At 35.5% G+C, this 20,612-nt stretch overlaps 1 protein-coding gene and 1 long non-coding RNA gene across 5 annotated transcripts in view; one reads left to right on the top strand and one right to left on the bottom strand.

The window, feature by feature from the left end:
• LOC149070682 (uncharacterized) overlaps positions 1–15,891 on the top strand; it is an 87,391-nt gene extending 71,500 nt beyond the window's left edge. The window contains exon 2 of the long non-coding RNA XR_016195032.1: positions 15,654–15,891. This is a non-coding gene — a long non-coding RNA (uncharacterized LOC149070682). The remainder of the gene's footprint in view (positions 1–15,653) is intronic.
• The window catches only part of Prp16 (ATP-dependent RNA helicase l(1)G0007), a 104,011-nt gene continuing 96,637 nt past the window's right edge, over positions 13,239–20,612 (bottom strand). For all 4 annotated transcript variants that reach the window (XM_089249148.1, XM_089249152.1, XM_089249150.1 and 1 more), the window contains exons 23-25: positions 18,600–18,695; positions 14,400–14,521; positions 13,239–13,513 (exon numbers count right to left, since the gene is read on the bottom strand). In XM_089249148.1, the coding sequence (XP_089105274.1) occupies positions 13,441–13,513; positions 14,400–14,521; positions 18,600–18,695 (291 nt within the window). In that variant the 3' untranslated portion in view covers positions 13,239–13,440. The remainder of the gene's footprint in view (positions 13,514–14,399; positions 14,522–18,599; positions 18,696–20,612) is intronic.

The following is a 20,612-nucleotide window of genomic DNA, read 5'->3' as shown; positions in this document are numbered from 1 at the left end:
CAATTCGTCACGCTCAACTTGTCGCGGGACAATTCGTCGCAGTCAATTTGTCGCAGCGTCAATTCGTCGTGCTACAAACTCGTCGCGGTACAAATTGGTTGCAGGCTCATTTCATCGCAGTACAAATTTGTCGCAGGCTCATTTCGTCGCGGTACAAATTTGTCGCAAGCTCATTTCATCGCAGTACAAATTTGTCGCAGGCTCATTTCGCCGCGGTACAACTTTGTCGCAAGCTCATTTCATCGCAGTACAAATTTGTCGCAGGCTCATTTCGTCGCGGTACAAATTTGTCGCAAGCTCATTTCATCGCAGTACAAATTTGTCGCAAGCTCATTTCTTCGCAGTACAAATTTGTCGCAGGCTCATTTCGTCGCGGTACAAGTTTTTCGCAAGCTCATTTCGTCGCGGTACAAATTTGTCACAAGCTCATTTCGTCACGGTACAAATTTGTCGCAAGCTCATTTCGTCACGGTACAAATTTGTCGCAAGCTCATTTCATCGCGACAAATTTGAATTGCTTTGAAATTCATATGTTTGTTGTGATCTTATAAATAGGGTAGTTGCTTTAGGCGTAAAAAATGGAACTAATTTCTTTTCTCATTTATTGGAAATGTTCCCCCTGCCCATCTGTTTTAATTTTTAACAAATAAAGGAAAGTATTCATTGAAGTCATTAAATTTTTAAAATTTAATTTTTACCATATAAGCCGCATTTCTGTCGGGATTTCCATTTCTCGCAGTGAGGGATGTTGAAGAGCTCACCCAAATAAAAAATTGAGATCAAATAAATTTTTAAATTTTAATTTAACCGCATTTCTCACTTTTTGTCGGGATTTGAGTCCCTTATAAACAGAATGAATGGCGATTTTCAGCCCCCCCCCCTCCCCTCCTCAATGTTTCCTTCATGTCGGCACCTTTGACTGGCCAAGGATGCCGGAAGTGTTTGGAACTTGTGGGTTCTTGTCTTGATCTTGAAGTAGGAAATTTTGGTTTCTAAATCACATTTCTCTGGGTGCTCATACCCATTCCATAAAGTACCCTGGGCACCAACAGCATCTCTGTCTCTGACACCACTGCAAATGTCAATCGATTTTTGATTTTTTTTCAACTCTAAAGTAACAACTCTCGAGTGAAAAGAATGAAATCAGACTTTTAATTTCAGCCCATTGTATGTAACTTCATGTACATGACACACTCGAAATTAAAATTACAATATCAATTACATTTAAAAATTTAACTGCAAACAAAAGTTTAATTATATTTGAAAATTCGGTTATAAAAATTTGAAATGTTAAATAATTGATTTTTGCTGTGATAAAATTTCAATATCGTGAAAAAATTTTGGTTTGTATGATATTCCCCAAATTACAGTGAGCCTATCTTTAACGGTAAATTTCTATTTGCCCCATTACAGTATCTCCATAAGAACCTGAAATATTTAATTAATTAATAATTCAATTAAATTAATATTTAATTTTCACCGTATAAGCCGCACTTCCCGCTTTTGTTGGGATTTCTATTTCTCACAGCGAAGGGAGTTGGGCGCTGATCAAGGATGGAAATGTACAGTGCTTATGAATGACGATTCGATGAAGTTTTAATAATGCCCACAGGATGAGCACCGACAAAGGCAATGTAATCACCATTCATTCATTCAAACCGAGCACAACTCCGGTCTATCACCATAGACATTTACTACCGATTGAGTTGTGCCGGAAGTATGAGTGTGTGTCCCCCCCCCCCCAAATACCCCGGGCCATGAAAGCGTCTGTATGCATTCAACTGCCTGACACCTGGAAAGCCGTCACCCAGCCCTCAAAGTCCAGCCGCTCATCCGGCATGGTTTCAAGGGAGCTGCCTCGCGACCTTCGCCTACAAGGAACAGCTTTCGCCCTTATTTAATTAAATAATGTAATCACCAATAAGAAAGATGACTATGGGTCAGTCGCATAGATATAATATAACCATTAATCTTATGTTTATAATCAGTCGCATATCTTTGGCTGGCTTGTTTGAATATTTTCACATAGTTTTCATTAGCGTCTAAGCTTTTGGTACAAGGTTGGTGTGCTTGGTCTACGGTTCCAGTCAACGATTAGTAAAAATTTCTTCTTACAATACAAGTGAATTAACATTAACAGACAATGTAAGATTATTATATTCAGAGGTATATTTCCTAGGTGGGGAGGGGATATGCGGGCTTTATCCCAAGACGACAAGTTCAAGTGAAAGGGCGTGACCAAAATTAAGTAATTGGTGATTAAGAACATGAATTAGAAAGGATGAAGGAAGGCAAGGTTTGAATAGCCCACAGGTGGGAACACTATAAATCCGCCTCTGATTATAGCCTACATTTATTAGGATAATTTTAATTTTAAAAACAATTCGTATCGTACATATAAACACTCCACAATATCTAAACCTTTATTTATTTTCAGTGCTTTGAGTATCATTTTATTTACACTTATATACGTGAATATCGCAGTAAAAACCCGATGATGATTTAAAGAATGATAAGTGATGGTATTTTGAACTACCATAATTTTTTTCTTTTGTTGTAAAGATACGTAGAAGATTTCAATTTATTGCAATTTAAATTGAATTCAAACAATTTCATTTTAAAAAGTACTACATTATTTTTTGTCATCCGTATAACCTGTATCTCTCTCTAATATACAACAAAAAACTCAAATAAAGAAAATTAATAATAGGCTAATTCATTTTGAATTGCATTAAAAGTTTTTCTAATGTCGGAACATGAATTATGGGGGAAAAAACTTTTAAACACACACGTAAACCAACATATCATTTCCACGTTCGGTTTGCAATATTCCATGTTTATGCCAACAGAAATATGTAGACCAAGCACACCAACCTTGTTCCAACAGCTTAGACGCTAATGAAAACTATGTGAAAATATTCAAACAAGCCAGCGAAAGATCTGCGACTGATTATAAACATAAGATTGGTGGTTATATTGTATGTATGCGACTGACCCATAGTCATCTTTCTTATTGGTGATTACATTGCCTTTGTCGGTGCTCATCCTGTGGGCATTATGAAAACTTCATCGAATCGTCATTCATAAGCACTGAACATTTCCATCCTTGATCTGCGCCCGACTCCCTTCGCTGTGAGAAATAGAAATCCCAACAAAAGCGGGAAGTGCGGCTTATACGGTGAAAATTAATATTAATTTAATTGAATTATTAATTAATTAAATATTTCAGGTTCTTATGGAGATACTGTAATGGGGCAAATAGAAATTTACCGTTAAAGATAGGCTCACTGTAATTTGGGGAATATCATACAAACCGAAATTTTTCCACATGATATTGAAATTTTATCACAGCAAAAATCAATTATTTAACATTTCAAACTTTTATAACCGAATTTTTAAATGTAATTGATATTGTAATTTTAATTTCGATGACCTTTCTGCATTGACAAAAATTAATTATTTTCAGTTAACTGCGTGTACACTTTTGTTCATGTTTTTATTTCACGTGTAAGACAAAAACCTACATACAAGCTCGCGTGGAACATGTACAGTGAAGAATCGACGGTTCGACGAATTGATTCTGCGCTGTAATATATAAATTGACGTCACGACGAAGACTTGTACAGCTACGAATTGGAGCTGCGACAAATTTGTACCGCGACAAATTGAGGCGCGACGAGTTGAGCGCGACAAGTTGAGTGCGACAAATTGACCGGCTACGACTACAGAGGCACATAATCTCTCAATCTTTCCTTGGAGCTCGTGTACACTGAAAGGGGCCTCTTTCAGTGCCTCTGTAGTCTAGTGCGTTCACCCGGAAAGTGAAAGGACGTGGGTTCGATTCCCCGCAGGGGCAGTTGAATTTTCTCTCTTTCCGAAATATATCTTCGCAACAGCCAGTTGTTAAAAACCTTCACTCATATTTAGCATAAGGAAACAACGAAGAAAAAATGTAAGATTACCGTAAAACGTCTTCAATAATCCAAAACTAGTTTTGACTATATTTCAGCAATATCTACATGTATATATATAAATAATGATCACAAATAATTGATTTTCCGTGTGTCTATATGTATATGTTCTCTCTACAAATCCAGAATTTTAGATCGATCGTTACCAAATTTTACATATACTCGTAAACGAAACAGGACCCCGACTTGAACGATGATAGGCTCTGTAAAAGTTCGACAAAACAGGTCAAATACCCGAAATTGTGAGGTAAGAATGGTTCTTGGGTCTCAACAATGACTTACGGAATGTTTACTTTATTCACCGTGGTTCCCTAACAATGTGCCTCAGACATGTTTATTCCTTTACAATGTTTTGTCACTTCTTCAATGCTCGCAGTATGTTGAGAAAATCTGGGCAACGCCGGCTATTATAGCTAGTTGTTAATAAATCGTAATTATGATTATATTATTATTATGATACACAATTAATACAGTCAAACCTCGTTAATGAGTCACTCTTGGGAGCGCAAAAATATGACTTAGCAAGCGGAGTGACTCGTTAAGCGGAGTAAGACATAGCTGTGCCAACATCCAGCCTGAGGATAATTGGGACTTCCAAAAAGTGACCCGGTAAGCAGAGTGACGTGTTAACCGGGTGACGCACTAACGAGGTTTGACTGTATATAGTAGTGACCATAAGATTTTACACTCGGACCACGACCAGAAACATTTTTCCATCCATTACAAACTTTTATTATAAATATCTGTTTAAATTACGTTTTATGCTTATTTTAACTTCTGGTTTTAATTTTTTTTTTGAATTCTTAATATTTTTATGCAGCATTTTTGTTATTATAAGTTTTTTAATGCATCTCAGCAATACTCTTACATGTTATTGCAATTCAAATGTCATATATATCATGATGAAATATCATGAACAAATCCATGCTGTTTTTTTAATCGCAATTTTCTATCAATAGCCATAATGCAAACATATCATATTTTATCCATTTCATATCCTTAAAATCCCTTTAATCATATAATCTGCACCCTGCCGTTAAAAAAGCATAATATTTATTGTTCCAAACAGTTTTCAAGAATATGCAACGAATTTCAAGGCGAGAAAAGAGTTTTGACCACGTTTTTCGCAAAACGCACCACTGTGCGACGGCTTGCGCATTCCTCACTCCACTTTCCTTATAGCTCAGTGGTTGGCCGAGACAGAGGCATTTGTCGGAAGATGAACAAAGAATCCAAACTTACTGAGACAGTCGGCAAAAAGGAAAGTTAACTGGAAAAATATTGATAGAGTGAAAAGATCCTTTACAAAAGAACAGAAGGAACCCAATTTTTCAGAAACCAGCTTCTGTAGAGACCTGAACCTGAAGAACCAGTTCCACGCAAGTTCCTTCACGCACGCTTACTCATGCGATTTCGAACTAAAATGATTTCGATGTGAAAAAATTAACGGAAGGGAAAAAAACGGTATAATAAATCTGTCATTAAAAAATTGTCGCCCCTGTAAAAATTCCGCCGTAGGCGACTACCTCGTCGCCTCATGCCTGGCGCCGGTCCTGAGTCACTCCCCATCCCGGGAGGGAAAAAATAAGAACCCCCGAGAAAATCCTGTGCACGTTATTGCGAAGTACAGTAGGCAGCAAACATTTATAAAGTACTGTTAATACGTACAGAGGCCAAAAAATATGAATAAGAGCAGATTTTGGTTTAGAAAAAAAAAAAGGAGTTTAATGGTATATTATATATGGGTGGGATAGGAAGTGGGCATTTTTTTAACTCTAGCCTACACATGGGTGTATACAGCGTAGATAAACCAAAAATGTGAAGAGAACAACAGTTAGACGCGTTTCAAAACTCTATATCAGGATCCATTTTTTTTATCCCGTTATAAGGTTTTAGCCTTTTTGCTATCTTTCCATTTCTTTTAGCTACTGAAGAAAGAACTTGATCTTGTCTGTTGTTCTCTTCGTATTTTGAGTATATTTACGTTGTATTTCTCATGTGTATCAGAAGAGATCAGTCCATGGCCCCCACATAGGGGGGGGGGGCTGACAGGGCTCTACAGGATGTGGGGGCCATGGATCAGTCTACTGACTGATCCATGGCCTACATAATCTACTACATAATCTATTTATTCAAACTTTCTACTACGGTACTAAACAGCAAATGCACCTCATGAACTTTCCCCTGGAAAATTTCTAACAAATTGGTGCATATAGGAAAGCGTTGTGTATGTGTTATCAACCTAAAGTCCCGAATACACGATCGAGCTAAATCTATAAGGTAAGGAACCCAGCCCAGAGCAATTCTACTGCATTTCTAATGCTCCCGTTGTGTGTTTCTTTTGTGCCTGTGGGTCCAGTTTGAACTGCTCAAAAACAATTTGTCGTCATTCACAACACCACACAAATTACTTAACTAATTGCGAAAATTATTTTGGCTCTGACCCAAAATAATTTTTCAGGTATGACAATAATGGATGTATGGGGACAGTTGACCCCTCTCTCGATAGGAAGGGTCTAGGGTACAAGCAATGTAGGCATGTGTAGTGCTTTGAATGACTTTTTCACATGTCTTCAATAGTGAGTGAGATATTGAAAGTACCGGTATGTCATGAGGTGACAAAATCCTCAACGAAATTCAAGGGGAAGTCCTAAAACTTCTAAAACATTTATGTACAAGCAAAGCACCAAGAGCATATGATATTTTTCCTAGGGTCCTGAGAAAATATGCTAATGAATTGTTGGAGCCAGTTGCACAGCTTTACAGTAGTTTCTCTCTGAGAATATTGTCCCAGGGGATTGGAAGCTTGCTAATGTGGTTCCGATATTTAAAAAAGGTAGTAGAGAAACTATGTAGAATTATTATCCAGTGAGTTTAACAATCGCTTTCTCAAAGATTTTGGAAATTATTATCACATAGCTGCCAACTTTTGAAAATGAAAATTCGGGAGATTTTCGCGCGAACCCGTATTTTATGCTAAAACCACTCCCTAATAAATACAATAGGGATTTTTCCAAATAAAATAGGGATTTTCCAAGCATAAAAGTTAAAGCGTAGGGAATAAAATCCCTACTTAAAAACTAGTCAAATTAAAATAGGGATTTTACTCACATGGAAGTTAAACCCTTGGAAATAAAATTCCTACGCAAAAAACAAGTGAAATTGGAGGCCAAAACTTCAGTGATGTAAAAATAAATATTGTGTTCAATCAGAAACGCTGTGAACAAACATTCTGCGCGAATGACCCCAAAATCATCGGAAGATGAAGGAAAACACCGTCAATTTTTGAAGAACACTGACTTTTTGTGACACTTGCTTGATGGTTTTTTTTTTCATTTCACATGAGTGATTATGTCAGTCTTCCCATGACCGATGTTTATGTCCGTAACACAACTTGTACAAAAAGGAAAAGTCGCCCTCTTCTGGAAGTATCTTTAAAATTGATTAAATATGTTTTTGCTTATCAGTATTCATGCTTTGTTATATTGCACGTACGTAACTTCAACAAAAGAAATTTTGACCATATACGCGTCACTAGAATCTTCAATTATTATCCAGGACTATTAGCTGCTAAGAAATTTCCCTGCAGGATGACAAACAACTTTCTTGTTACCATCAGAGGGTTTGTAAAACTTCATTAAAAAGGGAATTTCCCCATTTACGACGTGTGACATCATTTCGAAAAAAAAAAGGGCTTCATGCCCCACAAGAAATTTCTTAGGGATTGTTTTCATAAGCGGGGATTTTTTTTTAATGAAGTAGGGAATGTGTAGGGACAATTAGGGATTTTTGTGATTTTCGTAAAAATTCGGGAGATTTAAGAACTTTTCGGGAGGTCGAGCAATGAAGCTAAAATTCGGGAGATTCCCGAAAAATTCGGGAGACTTGGCAGCTATGTTATCACAAAACAATATAGGTGAAGTGGATAGAGGAGAATAATGTGTTGTCAGATAATCAAAATGGGTTCAGGAAAGGAAAGTCATGTCTAACCAGCCATCTGGAATGTTCTAATGAATATTTCAGCTTTTTTCAGCATTAGTGCATATACATACATAAATTTTAAGAATATGCTGCTGTGTAAATTATCAATACTATCAATTTTTAGTACACTTACTAAAAATTTTCTAAAATTTCTCATGGACCTGCTCTCGCAAGTTTTCATGTTCAAAACTTATTCACCCAGTTTACTAGAATATGCAATTACTAATTCTGTGTTGTGTATGACCGGTACCATACAATCCCTTATTGTCCATTTTTCTACAGCTACTTCCCCTCTCTTGCTTCACGCCTGCCTGTGTATTCGTACATAACCTTAGTAGGATGGGTGATGCACAGTTTGAAAGAAAAGAAAATTGGGTTAGGGTGGAGTGGGAAGGAGTGTGTGTTCCCATGCTTCAATATCATGTGACCTGATGAAAGATATACATGAGGCGAGGTGAATCTAGTCATATCAAATCTAGAAGTTTCACTTCTATCGCAGAGAGATTCTCAGGCAGATTTTTTCTAACTAGAAGTATACCTTTAGGATCAACAGTTTGCCATGAAAATGAGCATTATTGTAGCAATTTTGTTATAAAATGTTCATTATGTATGGCCACTAATGCAATTAGTCAATCATTTTGGAAAAATTACACAGCCGTTTCAGGGGGGAAAAAATATGCACTTGCCTTATTTGAAAGCTAGCTGTCTGGGACAATATCATTTTGATAATTCATAACAAAATAAAATGTTTTTTGTTTTCTTTTTCAGAGAGTATTTTCCAGAGTTTGAGATTCCTTTTCTTTTTTCTTTTCAAGTGCACCAACCTTATCATGATAATGCAATAAATGAAATTTAATCAATGCCATCTAAATAATTTGTTGCTCTTTATTGCTCACATGCATACAACTGCACCTTGGAACAATTTTTTTTTTCATCTTTCTTTTTATATCTTACACCATAGAAATTTTGTTAGCACAAAACAAATTTGAGCAAAGAGATTTTGCAAAGTCTACATACACTTCCATATATATATAATATACATACAAAATAAAAATTATATCTCACTTTGAAGTCCCTCAAACATCATCTGAACCTCTGAAAGCTATTTATGGCATCGGATAAGTCCATAAATCTTATATTTACATAACTCTTGTCTCCGTTTCAGAATATATTTATTTATCTATAAAAAGTTACACAAAAAAACACCAGTCCAAACACATGCAAAAAAATAAAAAAATTCAAATATTTTGATGCCTTCATTTTAACAAATTAGTTAAAGAATAGCCTGAATAATTAATATGTGGAAAACTCCAACCAAGCAGAAGTGAAAGAGAAAATGGACGAAATCCTTTTGTTGAAGATATGAAGCATTCTGAGTATTTTCGGCATGCCAATCAATTTCCTATGTTAACTGAGAATTTCATTTTGACTTACACTGAAGCATAATACTTATGTGCCATGATGACTATGTGCCTCACTGAATTTTATATTATACAATGCCTTCAGAAAAGCTTTGTAAGTTTTTCCTGCGAAGATGAATGTACAGAAATGATAATCATAATACAAACAGCTGCAGATAAACAAACCATTATTACAGTTCTTTTTATTAATGAGAATTGTCTCATGAAACTAAGGTGCCAAAATTTGTCGAGATGAACTTTCACCCTTTTTCTATCATATTATAAAAAAATGAAATAATTATCACGAGAACTTTTGATTGGTCATTTTAGTTCTAATTAAAGCCTAAAAACAAAAAAAAAATCCCCCCAAAATTCTTTAATGCACAACAAATTAATTAACCTGGTGCTTTAAAGTACTACCTCAGTATTGTAAACTTACAATACAAATAAAAGAATACCATTTCAAATATGCTGAGCAATACAGTTACATGAATATTTATTTTCCTGCAAAGAAAACCCATAATTTGTTTCATTAATTTCAGTTAGGGAACACTTTGTGGAATGCAGTGTTTTATTGCATTGCACCAAACTGTAAACATCTCACTGAATTTTATTAATTAACATGTATAAAAACTAGTTGCCCCACAATTGTGCTATCATCTTGTAGTCATACAGCTTTTATGTTTCCAAAAACCACCATCATATGCAGGGAATTTTAAGGGTTAAGGATTTAAAAAGAACATGGTACTTGAAGTACCATCAGCAATCAAAGGGTGGAAGAAAAAGTAAGCTACTCAAAAATGCATTTAGTTTCAGCATCAGAGATTGAATCTGCTACTGAATCTATGATTCAATCTCTGAAGATTCATTCTCTTTAATCCATTCAATATGGCAGTAGAAAATATATCATAATTACAATAAAATAGAATTATATGCAACCTGAGCAGAGTGCTTTAAGAAACAAATGGAAGTTTTACTGTTAAATACAAATACAAGATCCCAACAGGCAAAATGTCCAACCAGATGGCTACTACTATTACTACTTAACCATGCATGCGCCTCGTGCACATTCCTCTACGGAATTTTTAACGAATCAGTACATGCCGTAATGTGTGTTCTGAATGTATATGTGACCCTAATGTATTTATGTTGTCGAGTTGCGCTTGTTTCGTGTTCATGCTGCCATCTGTCTTCTATCTTCTGAAGTAAAGATAGAAATGCTTGAATTTTTCATGTTAGTATCGTGTTGTAGGTCTGCAGAGAGACTTTTTCAAATGGGAGACGGGCTCGCATTCGCGCCTCAAAGCTAGAAAACTACAAAAAACAAACTTCAGCTAACCACCACTGTATCGTTAATGGGGTTCGAACCTGTATCCTCGGGACGAGAGTCCAGCATGGTGCCCACATGGTGACTGAGAAAAGTAGAGCATAACAAATATGGCTGTTATCCTGCCTTTACTAAAAATATACAATGCAGCCAGTAAAACCAGGGCTGCCCTTACTAGATGCAGGGCCAGGTGCATCTCAACAATTTCAGGGCACCAAAAATTTATAGGACCCCCCTCAGATTTTATGGGGGACAGGAACCACATCCATTATTTCTACAAAAACAGGAATGCTGAGACATTCACATAAAAAATTATAACCATAATAGAACACTGAATGTAGATTAACATAAAACATCAATAAAAATTCAGCACTGAAGGTAATTTTAAACTAATGAGAGAAATGATTCCAGAAACTAATGAAATTTTAGAATTGATTAATTGAAAATACTTAAAAGAAATAATTCTAGCACTAATGAAAATTCAAATTAATGAGAAAAATAATTCTAGAACTGATAAAAATTTAAAACCAATGAAAAAATAAGTCCAGAATGGATGAAACTTCAGAATTAACAGGAAAAAAAATCCAGAATTGATGAAATCTCAGAATTAATAAAGAAATAATTACCAGAATTGATGACAATTCAAAATTAACAGAAGGGAAAAATTCCACAACTGTTTGTGGATTTTTTTCCCAAACAATAAAAATTCAGAATTAACGGTAAAAAAATCCAATCAATAAAAATTGGATTAATGCAAAAAGTAATTCAAGAACTGATGAAAGCTTCCTTCGCACACTCATAAGCGTGCCTCTGAGTAAAACCAGTGCACTTTGCATAAATTACACTAGCTTTTGGTCGCAGTGTCACCAAAACTCAACTAGCCATCTTCTTTCACTACAGAAAACAAAGCACGAGTGATTGGAAAATTGTTAAACTAAATTAAGCACATGCTTTTTATGGTTTCTTCATTTCCTCACTCTTTATTTTATTTATTTAAATCTGTATATACTTTTTTTTTTTAATAATGTGTTTTTATATTGAATGTTCATGTATTTTATATTTTTATATGCATAATAAAGCACCCGACATCGCCCAGCCCCCTCATCCGGGCAATGGCTAAAATTGACGATGGTCGATAGAGCCTGGGCGGTGCACGGAATGAAATGAAAATGAAATTTCCTCACTCAACCTTATTTTGCCTGCAGTTTTGTTTGCACTCTTTGTTATATTCAAAGCAAAAAGAATCCAAAGTGCCCTCTAACATTTTTTTTTTCTTTTTTCCTTATTTGCACAGACTCATTGTTACACTACTAAACCAGACATGCACCTCATCCATATTCCTCTGCAGAACTTCCAACGAATTGGTACAGTCAAACCTCGTTAGTGCGTTACCCGGTTAACACGTCACTGTGCTTAACGGGTCACTTTTTTGGAAGTCCCAATTGTCCTCCGACAGACTAGACAGAACCCAGGCTCTGTCCCTCCCGGGATATAAGCCTTTTACATTTGCGGGTTGGGTCGTGCTGGGGACCCCCCAATTGTCCTCGGGCAGGAATTGGCACAGCTATGGCTTACTCCGTTTAACGAGTCACTCCGCTTACTAAGTCACATTTTTGCTCTCCCAAGAGTGACTCATTAACGAGGTTTGACTGTACATGTTGGAATGTGTGTGTCTGTGTTGTGAACCCAACATAAAGTTTGTTTCTGTGTAATGCTTGTTATACGTTGTGCTGCCATCTGCCATCATGCTCTCTCTCATTGTTACACTGTGCACAATGTTTTGATATCTGCATGGAATGACAAAACAGCATGCTTCTGCATGAAATTCAATTTCGAGTGAATTTATTTTGTATGGCAGAAACTCTTGAGTGGAAGCATTTACAGTTGTGTGTAGCTTAGAAGGGACATTCGCTCTGACCAATTCAATACCGATTCCTACCATTACCTCTGCCGATCAAAATAAGCAGCTTTCATTTTGCTTCATCAGACAAGTTGAGGGATAATGCTCCTTCGCCTTTGGCACAATATAGAACTTTTGATAACCCATGATTACAATGGAAATGTTAAATCACAAAATGCACAGCTGACCTCGGTGTGGTGAAAATGACTTTCAAGTGCCATAAAACACAACAACTATGAATTATTATGCTTTGTATTAACATATGATATACTATTCAAACATAAGTTACTGCAACTGAATAACTTTGCAAATATACACACGAGAGAATACTTGTCACATATTTTCTTAAATATATATCACTTTATGGGTAATCAGTCCAATGCTTCAAATAACTCCCAATATACTCTGCAGAAGTATTATACAATCACAAAGATCTCTTTAAAAAATTTTTTAGGAAACTAAAATAACCCGTATATAAAGTAAACCATGGTTCTCTGCATGATATATTTTCATCAAAATTATATTTATATCCACTTCAACTCATTGGAACTAGTTTCACTGAATATGAAAAAAACATTTGTTGCAAACATAATTCCAGTGTGTGATGTTCTTTTGTTTTTTTAAAGGAAAAACAAAATGAATAAATGATAGTCATAAACCCATGCACATCCCAGATTGTATTCTTTAAAAAAACACAAATGGTGAAACAGTTTTACAGTGGCAAAAATTACATTGTCACACCTGCAAACGACACATGATTTTGATGACTGTGATTGCTGTTTTCAAAGTTCTAATGGAACAGCAATCAGAAGCATAATACCATGAAAACATTTTTTTCCCAACATCTTTGATAAGATTACTTTACAGACCAAATCTTTCTGGTTTCCGACGTGGTGAATCTGGAGTTGCTCTACCAGGTGTCAAAATCTGCAATCTAAGAGAAGACATTATACTTATAGCTATGACGATAAACAGTATTTGTAAATTACAGATTATAATAAAAGTCAATAAGTGTGCTATTGTACCATTTACTTTCCATATAAAATGGTCCAAATATAAATTTCTTAATTTTTTATATACTTTTGCCTACCCTAAATTATGAGCTTTTAAACAACATTTAATATTGAACTGATTCAACGTTTTTCAATAGACCAGAACTGATGTCTGGGCTGGGACAGACAATGGGCTCAAGAACTGACTTGAGAGATCCTGTGAAGATGGGAAAGCGAGACTGTGTTAAAGTATATGTGAAGTTGTGAGTGAGTGTGTTGGTTATGCGAAAACAAATGTTATCAAAATCGGTCACATGGTCATGGCTTCATAATATTCAACAGGGAACATACCTCAGAAAATATTATTGAAAACATATATATGAAAAGTATTTTCTAGAGCAGCGGTTCTCAACTGGAAAAAAATATATATTTCAAATAAAAATAAATCAGTAACTTTGATCAATGAATAAAAAACAGGCCTACGGCCATAGAAATTATAGACAAGAAAGAGCTCTGTGAGTCAAAAAAGGTTGAAAACCACTGTTCTAGAGTAATAATTGCTTGATTAAATTTGGATATTACTATTAATTGTGAGGCAGTGTCCGAAAATCTTGTATTTTGGTGTGTTGACAAATTTATTGTAGAGATTGAGGGCAATTTTTTTTTATTATTTTCAACCTTTCATTTCCATCAATTGACAAGCTAAGAAAGAATATAACTTGTTCACAAATAAAAAACTTGTTCAAAATATAAAATAAAGAAAGTTGGTTTTCATTTAACTCATGATTGTAACAGGTAAAAAGTGCCATGAAAATTTGAGATATTTACTTCCTACGAGCTGATTGAGCTTTCTCTTCTTCATCAATTTTCTTCTGCTTGATGTGTAATTCTGCTATAGCCATTTCTTCCTCCATCTTTGTTTGGCTGACTTTGGCAAGACGTCTCTTTTCCTGAAACAAAAGTTTCAATCAATACTTTGATGACATGAAAGACATTCAGAATGTTTCACGAAGGACCTCTAACTTTGAAAATAAATAACTCGTATAAGGTGATAGATAGAAGCATGAAACCAGTAGTATGTTTATTAAAAAAACGTAAGAATCTGATACAGAAACATCAAAATTTTAGTTACAAATTGTGCTGATAGATGGCACCACAGGCAGCATTACGGATTCCTATAAAGAGAGCTCAGATGCTGAGAGCGATCAGTCATCGAAGATTTCGCTGTTGAAACGTGACTGCTATTAGCGTATAGTGAAAGAAATTCCGAAAGTGATGTATTCCATGGAGGAACATGTGTTTATTGTGTTGGAGTACCACAGAGATTAAATCACAGCCCTACTGCCACCCACAAGGAGAAGTTTTCACATGTGATTTCAAGTCGCAAAAGGCCTCCGTATTCACCCGACTTCACCCCCTGCAACTACTTTCTGTGGGGAATACTGAAGGATGACATTGTTTACTGCAACAATCCTTTAACACTTGACGAGCTGGAGGAGGCTATTTGTCAAGCTCGTGTGTCGATTTCCGGTGACACACTACAGAGTCACTGACAATTTCATTCTTCGTTTGCGACGTGTGTTGTGTGAAAGAAGCACATTTTGAATCACTTTTGATGTGAATGCAACAAGGTCTGCTTGCATTACCCACTATGTACAGCCTACTTATGGTCATGCCGCCTGCGGCGCCATCTATCGGCACAATTTGTAACTAAATTTTTGAGGTTTCTGTCTCAAATTCTTAGTTTTTTTAATAAACATACCACTGGTTTCATGCTTCTATCTATCACTGTTTCCGAGTTATTTATTTTCAAAGTTAGGGGTCCTTCGTTGAAACATCCTGTATTTGGTTATATACAAGTACTTTTATTATTCATTGTTATCTTTAACACAGCAGTTTCTTTTCAAATTTAATACAAAACTTCACTAGCCCCTTTCCAAATAAATATTCAATTTAAAAAATATAAGACAAGATAATCCTTTTTTTGAACATGTGGTGGTTAAAAATAAGCAAATAGAAATGTAGTTTTTATTATTAGAAGTCTATTTGCATTTTCTTACAGTCATTCTTTCACTTTTCCAGGGATTAGTTTGTCCTGGCCTGGAATATGATGTACAGTTTTGGAGACCATACCTACAGAGGGACATAGAATTCGTTGAAGGGATACAGAGAACAGCTAAACATGCTCTTGTCATTACTGGAGCTGGAGCCATGAATATGTTTGCATTAGAACACAGGTGTCAGGGTTATAAGTAGAGAGTTTATGATGTAATAATGCAAGGTTTTTACAATGCAAAGGACTCATAATGCAGTGTTTGAATTATTGAAAGTACAAAATATTTTTCTTCATGCATATCCTTATCTTGATTTCCAAATTTATTTTCAAACATAACTGAAATCATTATGTATAATATTTCATGCACTATTTTTGTTTGTACTGCATATCTCATACATTGTTTGCACAGTATCTCATTTTTTTTTTCTATTGTATCGTAAATTATGTTATATGTTATGTATAATTTCTGCATTGCATACATCTAGACTGCATTTTTTATATGCATCTTACATAATGTATCTCATAAGCGCATTGTATACCTCTAATAAAGTACTGCATCACACTGTTTTCTCTTAATCATGACTAAGTCACTGGGAGGATACTCTGTAGCATGTGCCACCAAGCCGCGATGTGTGGCGGGACTTCAGTTTGCTTGGCGAGAAATCTCCCATACACATACTTCCACCATACCCCATCACCATGAAAAGGACACACAACAACCTTCAACATGTATGTTTATAAAATTTTATTGTAACAAATATTTTATTTTGGTGAAGACTGCATAATCATCATTCTCTAAATTCTTCTTCCATCACCACCAACAGGACAGATGTTTAAATTTTTAACAGGATGAATCATGAGTTACTAATACACGATCAATCGACTGCTTCGACAAGGGAACACCAGTATCATTTAGTAAGGGACCACTCCTGGTTGTAGTGTGTCTCAGGAAATTTACCCTCTGACAGGGTTGTGAATGAATGGAACAGCCGATGTCACGAATTCCATCACAATAGGCACATTTAAAAATAATTATGATCTCCATATATAGGGATAAATCAAGAAGCTATCCATACTTAGATGGAGACAACCGTGATATTGTGAGAGTAGTGTATGATATGTTTTAATATTTATTATTATTTTGGGATAATTGCTCTTGTTATGGGTTGCTGAATTCTTATATATAGTCGAATCCTGTTTTAACAAATACAGTTATAGTGAAAAAAATTCTGTTTTAACGAACACTTTTCTAATCTCCCAGATAAGTTTACATAGGAACAATGCAGGAAAACCTGGAATCCCATTATAAAAAAATTCTGTTACAAGTGATTTCTCCAGTCTTTTGGAGTTTGTTATAATAGGATTCAACTGTATTTGACATTCATACTTTTTTATGGGCATTGCAATTTCAGGCACATTGTTAGGCAGTTTGCCTGTGATGGCCTTTGTATTTGTTACAGCATTAAATTTGTGTGTGTGCGTTTACTATCTATTCAGTCACAAAGTCATGCAAATGTAGAGAAATGGTAGGCTTTCAAGACAAGAGTTTATCGAGCTATTAAAACTTTTGAGTTGTTTTGCCATGGTTGAGTGATTTTTGGAAGCATACGTTTTCATACACTACTGCGGCAGACGTTCTCAGCACAAGAGGCATATGCAACAAAAAAAAAAAAAAAAAATTAGATAAAAAAAAATAAAAATAGCTTTTCTACATGCAATGTTTACTACAAACTTGCTTTCTACATGTTTTGTGCAAAAACATAGACAAGAAAATTGATAGAAAAATACAGCATCCACTCGGGGAAAAAAGTGTCATTTACATATTTTTTTTAATTCCACACTGACAATAAAAATTCAGTTTATGGTAAAAATGTATAAATGGTATTCCTGTTCCCTACATACATAAGTTTTTCTTGTACTAATATATGGAAACTAGAGTGAAAATGTATCCCCTCAATGGGTATCCACTTATGCAGGCACAACTGTATATACCTAGGTATGTATATTTCAACAGAAGGGATGAACTGGTGATTATGTGCAATCACCAATCATGTTGGTGAGTTTGAAAATTTCATCACATTTACCACTTTTATTGCAATTATGTATATTCCCAAATGAAATTGGTAAGTTTTATTAAACATGGAAAAATTTATCACTTTCATTTGCCACTTATCAGTTTTGCCCATACAGGATTGGCATATATTGCGCCTATTTTGCCACAAAAATTAAGGTAAATTAATTAATAAGTGTCAAGATAAGACAGATATGAAAACATGAAAATTATTATCAATGTAGAAGATTTTTACTTTCTTCACACTGATCATCATGTGCAAATAAAACCAGCATTTTACCAATCAAATTTATCATCCTAGAAGTGAAGTTTGAGCATAACTTCCTGTAAATTAAAGTAATTCCATCAACATATTCATCATATTTGCTAATACGAGCGGGATATTTATACATAACCACACACCAATAATTGTGATAAATTTGTAATTTGCAAACAAAATTGATAACTGATCATTTTTGTTGCACCACAGTCAATTGCTGCACACGAAGGCTAATCAGACCAGGACCTAGAATTTATTGCTAATTCTGAATGGCAGTGTTTGACATTTTGCCTTTTTATACTAACAGAGAGGTTGGTGTGGGAATAACCCCTCAGTGTAGGACTCAATGCAATAGCCATGTTTTTCTGTGGTCATGTTGTCTCCATTTCTGTTGTATCCGGTGTTAGGGAAGTTTCTGACAAGGATAAATCAGGTATGGGACTTGCGACAGCTCTAACATCCTTTGGTACGTTAGGCAAGCAAGCGAAATGGATCAAACTTGCCAAAATGGTTGACAATTAAGCATAATCACAGAATTTATCACTTTTACTATAATAAGTATAACTTTTACACTCTATGTTAATCAATCTTAGAGAAAAATAAAAATGATCAGCACATGGCTTTCTATTATCGTGTGCATACCTGACGAGATTGAGTGGACTCCTTGACACTGTAAAACATTGGTCCCAGCTCTGCCAACCAATTTCCATCAACAGCTGTTACAGATTGCATGTATTCCTAAAATAAAAATATATGAAAAATGTTTGAATACCACATAAACAAACAAGAAATATCAAATCATCAAAATCATGAGTTATTTAAAATTTTTTCTTGCATGACAAACTTTAAATTTTACAGTTGATCACATTTCCCCAGGTTCTGGGAGTGAGTTTCAACTGGACATTGCTAAAAATCTGACAAATAGTTATCATCAGAAACAAGTGATGTATAGATATGGTGGAATCATTTACTTGCACAGCATACCATCAATGATATGTTGAGGATACTGCTAAGCCAGCATAACACAGTTTGTGGACGTGTCTGCTTACCTGGTGATGTGGGCCGAATGGCTGGTGGTGTTGGTAAAAAGAAATGTTAAAATGAAAATGTGTGTACATATGTATATATATAGATTATTCAAATTGTTGGCATTTAAAGTTTTTATATTTATATTAAGGCGCCTTAATAACGTTAATATTTAATTTGTATCATGTTTGTTGAAAATTTGGACATTGATTTTTTTTCTTTTGCTGACCTTTTTTCAAGTTGAGAATTGGTGGAATAATTTATTATGATTGCATATTTGGAAATGTGTAACAATTTTTAATAATTTGTTTGTAATTTAATGAGAAAATTCTGTGAATTTCTTTTTGTGGGAGAGGAAAATGTAAGGAAATGTACTACGTAGTTGGTTGATTTTAACGGCAGGATCATTTACTATTCCTGTGTGACGTCATGAGTTGGTCCTGATGACCTTGACCATGATGAAACGGGCTGTTTCCCTCTGTTTTTCTATGACGTCACCTGAAACCAAAGCCTGGGATTGGTTGGCTCTTCTGGCTGCCAGACCTGTTGTGCTGTGACTGCCATGGTTTTTTCCTCTATATAAGAAAGGTGTGGCGCTGTGTCGATGGTTATCTCTGTTCATGCGCTGTTGCTGGTTACCTCCACATTATGAACTGAGCCTTTTTTAAGGTGAGTGAAGCCAATTTCTAAACTTTAAAGTTTTATGAGATGACCGACGAAGCAGAGACATGGCCTGGATCGACGATCTTCGCTTCAGCATGGCCCATGCATTGGGTATCGACCAAACAATCAGGTACTGTAAATTTAGAAGATAGTTCTGTGCGCTTACCGAAAATTTAACTGCCTTCATTCAGTGGCGAACTTAACGATTGGTTGCCATTTCACGATATGTTTACAACGACCATCGATCAAAATAAAAGTTTAAGTGACATTCAAAAGTTACAATATTTGAAACTATGTGTCAAAGGATACGCCGCTCAAGTGATTCAAGCGATCCTGCTCGCGAGAAGCAATTATGGCAAAGCATAGGCACTTTTGTACGATCGGTTCAACAACAAAACTGAGATTGTTCAGGCAAGTCTGGACAAGCTGTTTTCACAACCAAGCATCACACGAGTCAGAAACATGCCTACGTCAGCTTTTAGATACCACAACTCAGTGCCTGGAAGCTCTACAATCACTCCAGCAACTGGTGCAACATTGGGACAGTATCCTGATCTACTTCCTGTCCAAGAAGTTGGATCCGGAATCTTTGCGCCAATGGTCTCTTCATTTGTAGGGGATAAGGAACTTTTCACTTTTAGTGAATGGCGGGAATTCATTGACAATCGAGCTCGCGCTCTTGCAGCTGTTAGCACAAGCAAATCATCAGGTTCAGCCAAGTCGAAGACGCAAGGTCACCTAACGAATTAATTCGAATCACAAAAATTAGTGTCGATAAATCATGGTGTTTCTAGCACAATGTTTGCAAAAGAAACCACCCCATCTTCAGATGTTTGAAATTCCTCGACCAGAGTGTTTCAGCTAGAAAAGCAACAGTCGAAAAGCATAGACTTCATTTCAATTGCTTGGGATCATCACATATGGTTCAGAGTTGCTCTGCAGGACACTGCAAAAAAAATGCAATAG

This window comes from Pholcus phalangioides, unplaced genomic scaffold (assembly GCF_987345545.1).
Source record: "Pholcus phalangioides strain wild (caught in Gottingen) unplaced genomic scaffold, Ppha-v1.0 ptg000021l_1, whole genome shotgun sequence".
Lineage (NCBI taxonomy): Eukaryota > Metazoa > Arthropoda > Arachnida > Araneae > Pholcidae > Pholcus > Pholcus phalangioides.
The sequence above is the reverse complement of the archived record's forward strand: the minus strand, read 5'-3'. Positions and strand labels throughout refer to the sequence as shown.